The 10,966-nt window shown below is 35.3% G+C and overlaps 1 protein-coding gene across 1 annotated transcript in view; it reads right to left on the reverse strand.

Annotated features, from left to right (window-relative positions):
- Positions 1-3,491: 3,491 nt before the first annotated feature.
- LOC107595435 (transcriptional enhancer factor TEF-5-like) overlaps positions 3,492-10,966 on the reverse strand; it is a 42,936-nt gene continuing 35,461 nt past the window's right edge. The window contains exons 6-14 of the mRNA XM_016285839.1: positions 10,870-10,965; positions 10,739-10,782; positions 10,601-10,657; positions 8,254-8,315; positions 8,016-8,152; positions 5,486-5,659; positions 5,164-5,307; positions 4,934-5,086; positions 3,492-4,140 (exon numbers count right to left, since the gene is read on the reverse strand). Coding sequence (XP_016141325.1) covers positions 4,027-4,140; positions 4,934-5,086; positions 5,164-5,307; positions 5,486-5,659; positions 8,016-8,152; positions 8,254-8,315; positions 10,601-10,657; positions 10,739-10,782; positions 10,870-10,965 — 981 coding nt within the window. The 3' untranslated portion in view covers positions 3,492-4,026. The remainder of the gene's footprint in view (positions 4,141-4,933; positions 5,087-5,163; positions 5,308-5,485; positions 5,660-8,015; positions 8,153-8,253; positions 8,316-10,600; positions 10,658-10,738; positions 10,783-10,869; position 10,966) is intronic.

The raw sequence follows: 10,966 nt of genomic DNA on the forward strand, positions 1-10,966 counted from the left end.
CATGACCAGCGCCACGTTGACTGGAATGCTGGGAAATTGAGTTTTTCTTAAGGAAACGCTCACTTATCATTGTCTCTGTTTGGTGAAGTACAATGTCTCAAAATATTAATTGGCATCTTTTAAATATTCACTGTCTAATTTCAATTAAATAGCTGTTAAATCACTATTTGGGGGTAAATTATTTTCCAGATGTTGCTTAAGTAGATTACATTGTCATGTGTTTCCTGTTACTTTTCTCAGCGCTTTTAAAGATGCACCAATCAGGGGCGTTGGTGAATATAACGTTCTTAAAGGAACACTCCACTATTTTTGAAAATAGGCTCATTTTTCAACTCCCCTAGAGTTAAACCGTTGAGTTTTACCCATAGACTGTATAAAAACATGGACGTAGTGTCCGTGACGTCACCTGTAGATTTCTGAGGAGCGTTTTTGGAGCTCAAAGTGGGCGGAGCGGGCCGTCGCCATCTTGGCAGCGCGTCACCGGATAATCGAAAATGGGCAAAGAGGCGGGAGCAGGTTGCTGAAACTACTCCCACCTAGCTCGATGGTGGTGACAGCAGCGGCAATCCACCTGTCACTCAAGTGGCCACGCCCTTAATTATGCAGAACCTTAAGGCTTAATATAATTTAAACGGATGAGTTATAAAAAAATTCACCCCCCTCACAGTTGTCATGAAGGGCAAAATTAGCTATATAGACCAAAATCATTTTTTGAACCAGGCTGTAAACATGTTTTTTTTCTGCTGTAAAGTTGGGCATTTTAACATGGGGAGTCTATGGGATTGACTCCCTTTTGCAGTCAGCCTCTAGCGGCCAGTTGATATATTACAGTTTAAGTCACTTCCTTGTTGGCTTCATGGGAGAGAGCGGGAGGTTGCCGCTTGGTTTTACCATTTTCGAATCCATTCAGCCGATCATCGGGTCTGGCGGTAGCACTTTTAGCTGTAGCTTAGCATAGATCATTGAATCTGATTAGACCGTTAGCATCTCGCTCAAAAAAATGACCAAAAACTGGACTCTTCTGTAGTTACATCGTGTACTAAGACCGACGGAGAATGAAACGTTGCGATTTTCTAGGCCGATATGGCTAGGAACTATACTCTCATTCCGGCGTAATAATCAAGGAACTTTGCTGCAGTACCAACTGCCGTAAAACTCAACTGTTTAACTCTAGGGGAGTTGGAAAATGAGCCTATTTCCAAAAATAGTGGAGTGTTCCTTTAAGCTTATTTTGCCGACCCCTGATTTAAGCAAAAATACTTTCTAGAGTTAAAAAAATAAGGGGAAAAAGACAAACATCCTGAATTTTAAATGCAGCTCAATGTGGGATTTCTGAAGCGCCCTCTGAAGAAAGAACTTCTGCAACTCGTGAAAGTTTTTGGACATTTACCATAGTATTCCTTTAAGTACCAAGGTATTTTTTAATGTTGCATTTTTCTCTACAACCAGAAAAGCAGCAGTTGGTGATATTTCAATACAAAATACTAGTCAACATGTTAATTCTGCCTCTCACAATTTTCATATATTTTAGATATTGCATTGTAAGCCATTTTTAATATACTTTGTTTTGTTTTCAAGAATATTTTCTGCCAGCCTCATTTATGTGAATGAGAAAAAGACACTTTTACAAAGTTGTAAGAGTGTTTTAAGAAATATGGTCCAAGGAGACCCATGCCATTTTATTGGTATTGCTATACATTGTTTTGATTATATTGTACAAACCCCTAACATTGAAGATATACATAACTGCAATGTACAACTGGTAACCAAGGCCACAATGAACTGTTAAAAACCAGGGGAAAGCTTTTGCCAACACCACTTAGATTATGGCACAAAATAACAGTAACACACAAAATTTTCAATGTATGCATATAGCATCAATTGAAAGTCGAAGAGCAAACATAAAATTAATAATTATAACAATAATTATAAAAAGGAAACAAAAAAGCCTGTAAGAAAAAATACAATTGAGAAAACTGTCGTCATTGAAGTTCAAACACAAAAAAGTAGGTTAAGGCTGTACCAATACACATTACATTTCCGTTTTTTTTTTATAGGTGTACCCAAAAATTTGCAGTACCTTCAGAATGAATCTAACTGCTATCAGCGAGCACCAGCTCATGTCTAACAACCATCCCAAGAACATTATCCATACAAGCGGTGCCGTCTTTCAATTTTAGGGGCGAGTGGAACAAAAATGCTACATGGCTTTTCCAATGTTACATTGGAAACATTGAATCGGGTCGAAAATTCAAGTTTTTAGTTCTCAAATGGGAAAACAAACATTACATTTTCAGTAGTAGCAAAATATGATCTCAGTTCAGCACTTTTAAAATGGCATATTTCTGTAATTCCATATCAAACACCTGGTGCATACTTGTTCTAAAAAAAGTTGTATTTTTACATCTAAAAATGAGATTCAGAGAGATGCACAAACCATAAAAACTATAAGAACACATCTGTGCTGACGTACAGGGTGACACTAATGACTTTCCCTTTTACACTTTAACACCAGGAATACAAGAAAAACTGATGCTTGAACCCAAAATTAAAGGATCTGACAAGTAATTCAGAGAAAAATGTACTTGATGCACAAAAAATAAAATAAAAAGGTACACAGTGCAGATACATTGTGATGGTGAAAAAAAAAGAAAGACATGAGTAATAACCAGCTTGGAAATGCAAACACTCTCTTCAAGGGTTTAAAAAGCACCAGATATGACAGCAATGCAACATCCTCTGACTTAAAAAGACATAAAACAAACTCTATCAAGGTACTGTTCCAGGATTAAATGTTTAAAATCTCGACGGGCAGCACTTTGTTTGTACCAGAGTGACATTCACACTTGACTTTTAAACAATCCAACCTTTCCTCAGTTCATGCATCTCACGAAAGCTTCGATGAACAGCAGAGTTAAATACTTTGTAGCATAAAGAAATTGATCGCTTTATCTAATCCTATTATTTTATGTCAAGAGGTAGTCAAAAGGCACTTCAGAGTATCAATCGATTTGTGTTCTTTGAAGAAAGGCACTCACATTTGGGTCAACTACTCAAAATCCTTTAGTACCTGCAGAACGGTTTCTGACGCCTTTTCTCTTGTTCAAAGAACAGCCGATGAAACAAATAACATCTGCAGTTATTCGGTTAACGTCTGTCCTTTAGAAAGATGAACGTAAACCCTCCGCTGGCCGACCTGGTCCTCATTTACAAATCAGGTAAATCTCACAAAACCTGGCAACAACATGTCCATTTCATATTTCACCCCAAAATCAAAAGAAAAAATACAATACAAATTTTCTTCATGAAAATGCATAAAGAAAACAAACTTATTTTTAGGACTTTTTTTTGTTTTTTTGCATTATGACATTATATTGAAGATAATTAATCAGATTGCTTCCCAAATCTTTTTAGTGTAATGCAAAAAAAAATACTATTTATACTAATTTTCATTTTAAAAAATGACTGTTTTAAGAGTAATGACAATAGCATCTTCTCTTGCATTATAATAAGAGTTTCGGGTTCGTGAATATAACATGCAAAAGTAGTCCTAAAAATAGCCTTCATTTTCTTTATCCAAAATATATATATTTTTCCTTACGATTTTAGGGTAAAATGAGACATTTCTTCCTTAAATCATTGTAAAATGCTGCATAAACGGCACACATTGTCTTTCATGACATTCTTTCCCATCAAAACTCATTCACATTCCCTCTGGAGACACAACCAAGCTTAAAAGACATCTTTGATCTGTATATGCACCAAAACCAACTCATTTTGTATTTAAGGCATTTAAAAACAAGTACAAAAAAAAATTTTTTAGGTTTTTTTTTTATAAACAGAGTAATACTTTATGTTTTATGTCCTCAAAGACTCAAATTCTGTACCAGGTTTAGAACGAAAGCAAAACATGTTTTTTTGTAACATTTAGGCGTATTCCTCCAATGTTTGGACAATTTGGCATATTCCTCCATACGTGTGATGGAGGCACTGTGCAAAGCACCTGAAGTCTGGCGGCGGCGGGGGCTAGTCTTTAATGAGCCTATAGACGTGGTATTGTGCCCCGTGTTCACTCGTAGACACTTCAAATACAAACGCTATACACAGTAGAGTCTCCTGGGTTTCCCTGTCGGTCACCACCTGCAGCAGGTCAAACAGAGAAGAAAAACACTCAACATCTCTGAAGACAGCATTTCTATTACAGGAAAAAAGACGTTCAATTTTGACTAGAAAATGCAGATTGTAATGATTATTTCCAAGCAACAAATATAAAAACAAAATGAGATATTATTACAATATCATTAATTTTGTAAACTTTACTTTAGAAAATATTTATCATTTTATATTGCTTCCAATAAATTACAGAAAAAAATGTGACCATTTATTCTGATCATAAATTATATATTACTATGAATATCAATATAATGTCAACATGATTGTGATTATTATTTTCAAGCAATATACAATAACAATTATATATAACTACTATTTTTATCATCATATCATCATCATTAAATAATTATGTGTTTAGAAAAAATGTGTGTGTTTTAATTTTGTAAAATTTTATAAAACATTTATACCGTGTTATAACAGTGACAGTTTTTCTGATCATAAATTATATATTACTTTTATTAAGATTATCATTATCATCAACATCCTTATTACATTTCAAAATTATATATTTTCAATTATAATTATATTATTGAAAATATTTATGACTTTATTTAAAATTTTACAATTTCTTAAAACAACTTATTTAATGAATTCAATTAAATCTAGATCATTGATATGCCTCTTTTTAAATGTGTTATAAAAAAATGTTTTTCATTTCTTTAAAAAAAACAAAAAAAACTTGTGGACCTATAAAACAATAGAGATAATTATAAACATAACAGGGTGTTAAAGTCTTCAATATGAAATATTGGTGTTTCACCTGTAAGATGGTGAAGTTTTCTAATACGCTGTTCATCATGTATTTCTCAGGCAGGTGCTTGAGCTTGTGGATGAAGTTGATCATATATTCGCACATGGGAGAACGATGGATCCGATACAGGCACTTCCCTCCCTCGACACGAGCGTACTCTGTCTGTAAATCCAATAAAGCACGCTCAGATACGAGAAACACTAGCGCTTTTCAGGCAATTAAAGGCTGATCTTACTGACCTCCACTTTTTCCACCACTTGCTTCCCGAAAGAGCAGACTTTGGTTGAGACGGTGATGGTCATGTTCTCTGAGCTGCTGTACTGACTGCTGACTCCGTAGAAGGAGCCCGGTCCATCCTGAACGCCGCTGTTGTTCAGATCCGCCTGAGAGAGAAAAACTAACTCAGTACTGTGGTGCAAGTGATGCAACGAGCAACTAGATTCAAGCTGCACGATTTAAGGAATCATTTGTAGCAATAACAAGGCAGGTACACTGTGTATCAAAACACCACCAAAGTGCTTTTCTGTGAAGGTTTACATCACATAAATGACATGCACACACCCAAAATTTGACGAGGAAGAAGGCGTTTTGAGGGCCCTTCTCGTACAGCTCCTTGAGTCCTCCCGTCTTCTCGGGGAACTTGTCGTAGATCTGTCGGATGTCCACCGCCTCCAGCAGAGGGTCGCTGTAGGAGGGGTTGGTCTGGCCAATGTGAACAAACAGGTGTTTGCTGTACTGTAAAAGGACATTTCAAATATATCGTGAGCCGTCTGCATTTCTGGATGCAACTTAAGGTTCACTAATAAAGCTAGTCTATGCCAGTGGTTCTAAACTCCAGTCCTCGGGACCCACTGCTCTGCATATTTTGTATGTTTCTGAGGCTACATCCACACGAAGCCAGAGCTTCCCCCATCCAATCTTTTTTTCCCCCTCGTCTCAAGAAATATCTGCGTCCACACGAAACCACGAAACCGACACAAAACTATGTAGTATACATGCCAGACCAGTATGTGGCGCTGTAATTCTGCAACAGAGATACACTAAAAACGGAGAAGACTTGGACTATGCGCATAAACCTTGCGCGCGGTATACAAACGAACATGGAACAATACATTTATTAATCTGTGTTAATGTTATTTAATAAAAAGACAACCGTTCAGTGTTTGTTCATGTTTTTGTTGCTGTTACGTGACGTAGCGGTGGCTGATTAGGGGCGAGACGTGGGCTCATGACGTCATAGTTTCAGAAAATATACGGATTCGCTGTCCACACGAAAACGCAAGGGCGGCATTTTCAGATTTATCCACTCTGGTACCCGGTTTAAAAAAATATCGGTTTCACTCTCCCAAAACGCCGGATCCGTGTGGACAAAATGCCTATACGATACATAATTTTTGCGTATACAGCTAAACGCTTCTCTGTGTGGGCGGGGCCTCAATCTGACACACTCAGTTCAGTTCATGGATCTCTCTCCTAACAAGCTGATGAGCTGAATCAGGCATGTTAAATAAGGGAGACATACAAAATGTGATGAGCAGTGGGTCCTGAGGACTGGAGTTGAGAACCACTAGTCTATGCTATATTTGTCTTATTTTGAAAGAAGAAATATGCATATGTAAAAACAAGTGAATTAATTCAAATGTCTCTAAGTCAGCAACTATGTAATTAGAGCTAAAGGAGAAAAACCAAATACTGAGAAATTCAGGAGTATTCATCATTGAAACTTTTCACTCAGTTATGTCGAGAACATATTTAAGACAAGAGCAATATCTGATTATTAATTTAATTAATAATGTGTAGCAGAGGATAGCTAATAAAAATGTATATTCACTATAAAAATGGTTATGATTTATGTAAACATAATATATACTCTGAGAATGGAATCAAAATGTAATAATATAGTTAATAATAAAACACTTGATCTTTTTGTTAATGAACATAATGAAAACATTTTCAATAGTTATGTCTGATTTTGTGATATTTCTTACATTTAAAATGAGTCACTAACTATTATTTATTATTAATAAAAAAAGTTTAAAACGCATTTATACTTTTTTTTTTTTTTTTTAAATTCTCCAGGCTTGCTGTGCTTATTTGAAGGGCCGCAACTTTGGACAGAAATGTTGTAATTATATATTATGACTATAATAATAATAATAATATTTTATTGATTATTATTATTACTATGTAACAAGAAAATAATACAAATTGTTATTGTAGTTTTTACAAAGTACAACAAAAATTAGAATAAAATGATTAAATTATTATCATTTAAAAATGTTTTATTTTACAATTCAACTGTACAATTGCAATACTAATATTTATGTTTAATATTTGTGTCTTAATCTTAACATTTTCAAACATTAAACCATCTAGATTTCATTTTGGTTGGAAAACTGCAATGAGCTCTTAAAGATTCTTTTTTGTTGGCAACAGCCGGTTTCTTTTTTTACGTGCTCATGACAAGTTTGTAGTGCTGTCAAATGATTAATCGCGATTAATCGCTTCCAAAATAAAAGTTTTTGTTTACATAATATATGTGTGTGTACTGTGTATATTTATTATGTATATATAAAGACACACACATGCATGTATATATTTAAGAAAAATGTTGTTTATATATTAAATATATTTATATATGATATAATTTATATGAATATAAATATATACACATTAATACATGTAAATATAAGTAAAATATATGCTGTGTGTGTCTTTATATATACATAATAAATATACACAGTACACACACATATATTATGTAAACAAAAACTTTTATTTTGGAAGCGATTAATCGCGATTAATCGTTTGACAACACTACACGTTAGGGAAGCTAGTTGGCGCACGAGTTCCCAAAAGTATGTTGAAGTGAAGATGGATTTCATGTGAAGCAGCATTTACTGTAAACCAAGCCGCTCTGAGATGCTGCAAACGGATCATGAGCTTCTCGAGTGTAAAAAAAAAAAAACAGTGCACAGAGCTTTACTCTGAAACATGCGGCATATTTATTTAATTAACTAACACTAATCCATATCACTATTCACTCAACTTTGTAAATAAGCATATTTGTGGAGTGCTCCTGTCTACTCACAGAGTCCTGGTCCTGCGGGACCTCCATAAACGCAGAGTACTCCAGAAGGCGCAGTTTGGAGGAGGCAGTGGTGCGATCCTGCCACACGGGCACTGCGGTGGCAACCGGCGGGAGAGGAGGGGCCAGAGACTCATACGCTGCACAAACACAAGGGGGCGACAGTTAAGACTCAACCATGCACATAAACGGAAGAAACTGAAGCGGGGTGGGCTGTGCTCGAAATGAACTATATACTTACCTAAGGGTGGTTGAACAGGTCCAGGTATGTTTGAGTAAGGAGTTTGTGCAAATGGCTTGATGCTGAAAAAGTGTTCAGGATTTGTTAGAATCAAAGTTGTGCAAAACTTGTACTCGTTACAAAGTGCACATGAAAAGATCATTTACTTGTTAAACATTGCCTTATCAGGGTTCCCACACTTTTTGCCCATTTCCATTCATTTGTAATTACTGGATAAGGATTGTTAAAAATTATTTTGATGAAACTGGTTTGTTAATGAATCATTTAGAATCAACCAGAAAATGATTCACTCACAAATCAAACATCAGTTTGACTTGTAAACAAGCCTTATGCTAGACAAGAGCAATATCCAGCTAATTATTAATTTAATACTAGATATTAATTTAATAACTACAATAACTAGAAAAAAATTATATTCACTATAGAAATGGACAAGATTTTCAAATATATACTCTGAAACTAAAAATGGAATCAAAATTTATTTTTGAAATCAATATTTCTTGTTCACATTTATTAATTCAGCATATAGTTGTGAGATATACAGTATAGTGGACAATAATCCAGTCATTATCGCAAAAATCAAGACTCCTTTGCTTCACATCAGGGTCCTGATCACCCTGTCTGTGGTTTATTTTGTGATAATGACTAGCTGACCTTATAATATACCATATGTCACCAGCTGTTTTTAAACAATCGGCTAATTGTTTTTATCAGATGATACCGATTATTGGCCGATACATTGTTGCGTCCCTTCTTTCTTGTGCTGAACACAAAAGAAGATATTTTGAAGAATGTTGGAAACCAAACAGTTGACAGTAACCATTGACTTCCATAGAATTTTTTCCCCCATGGAAGTCAATGGCTACCGTCAACTGTTTGATTACCAAGATTCTTCAAAATACCTTCTTTGTTGCAGAAGAAAGGAACTCATTCAGGTTTGGAACAACATGAGGGTGAGTAAATGATGACGGATTTGCATTTTTGGGTGAACTGTTCCTTTAATTTCCAGTCCTACAAAACACAAATTTCCTGATATCTTCCAGTTGTCTATGACCGTGGGAACCCTTTGTTATTGTTTTTGCTTTAAAGGTGGGATATTTCACACCTTGACACTTCACTTATCCCACAACTGTTTGTTTTGGCCGTATCAGCCAAGCGTAAGTTCACCTACTTCAGAGTGGGAGTGTAATAAGACAGAAGTCATGTGCGCTAGCTCACGTCTGATAACACACATCCTCAAGAGATCTCAGCAAATGCTGAGACCACAGAGCCAACGATGTAGAGAGGAATCAGGCTGCCAGTGAAAAATGTTGGGAATAAAAACCAGAACCCAGACAGAGCAGCATACCAAAATCTGTCTCTAATGGCATTTCCTGCAGCCTTACTGAATCTACAGTAAATCTAACCACGTTTTAGCCAAACTGTGAGCTTGAAATCTGAAACGAATATGATGAAAAAGAGTGGCTGCTACAAAATAATAAGAGTTCCCTACTTTTAACCACCAATGAATTTCCATGACTTTCTCAGTTGTTTGCGATTACTAAGCATTGCACAGAGAAATTCCTAGCCAATTCAATAATTTAGAGCTAAGCATCTAGAACGGTTTATATTATAGAAATGGATGACTTCGTAACTTCATGAATATATTAATTTCCATGACTTTTTCAGGCACAGGAAGTTTCCTGAAATGATTGCAATATTATTTATTAGTATATTATCATGTATTATTATATAATTATATATAAATACTTCTATATTTTCCATGTGCATAGCAATCTTGTGCTCAAACAATAAACAGATGCACCATTTTCACCAGCTGTTCACAAAAAACTGATTTACAAACAACTAAGACGTTTTTTTCCCCCTATTCAAACCCGTGCGGTTATTGTTAACTAAAACTATTAAAAATACTTTTTTGTTAATTGACGTAAAGCTAAAATAAAATATAAAAATTAGATGAAAGACTTAAACTTAACGAAAATTAGAAATGTTGCTTTGGCAACTAACTAAAATAAGTTTAAACTGAAGCACCAAAATAAGTAAAAACTGAAATTACAATAATATATATATATAAAAAATAAACTAAACTGAAATTTAAAAAAATGAAAACAAAAACTGAAAGGATAAAAATAAATGTTCATTCAAAATATCAATGAAATCTATAATAGTATATAAATAATATTAAACTAACACTCTCTTAAACTCAAGAGAAACTAGTTTGAATCTGTCAAATAATAAACAGTTGGACCTATTACACTACTGTCAATGGAATCTGAACCAGATTCCCATCCCTAGCAGTGAATCAAGCTAGCGAAAGATCAGTTCGAGCTCTGTGGAGGGAACTTACGCGTAGCTGGTGCGGACAAGCCCAGGACTTCTTCCTGGATTGTGCTTAAGAACCAGCCTGATACATAAAAACGTGATCCATTAAACGTGCCAAATACACAAACACACATAAACACGTATGAATTCATGAGTTACTCACTCCTCAGAGGGTCCGGGTTGACCTGGGATGGGGGTCGGCCAGAACTGGAAAAACAGCAATGAAAATAAATCAAATTGCTTCATAATTTGTGTACAAGGTAACTTCCAGGTTAAATACAATCTTAATCGTACCCGTGCAGACGGGGGGTAAGGGGACTGTGGAAGAGGTGGAAGAGAGGTTTTGATTAGACTTGGGGACACGATCTGAGCGGAGGAAAGTGCCGCCATA

Source organism: Sinocyclocheilus grahami, unplaced genomic scaffold, assembly GCF_001515645.1.
Source record: "Sinocyclocheilus grahami isolate Dianchi unplaced genomic scaffold, SAMN03320097.WGS_v1.1 scaffold202.1, whole genome shotgun sequence".
In the NCBI taxonomy this organism is placed as follows: domain Eukaryota; kingdom Metazoa; phylum Chordata; class Actinopteri; order Cypriniformes; family Cyprinidae; genus Sinocyclocheilus; species Sinocyclocheilus grahami.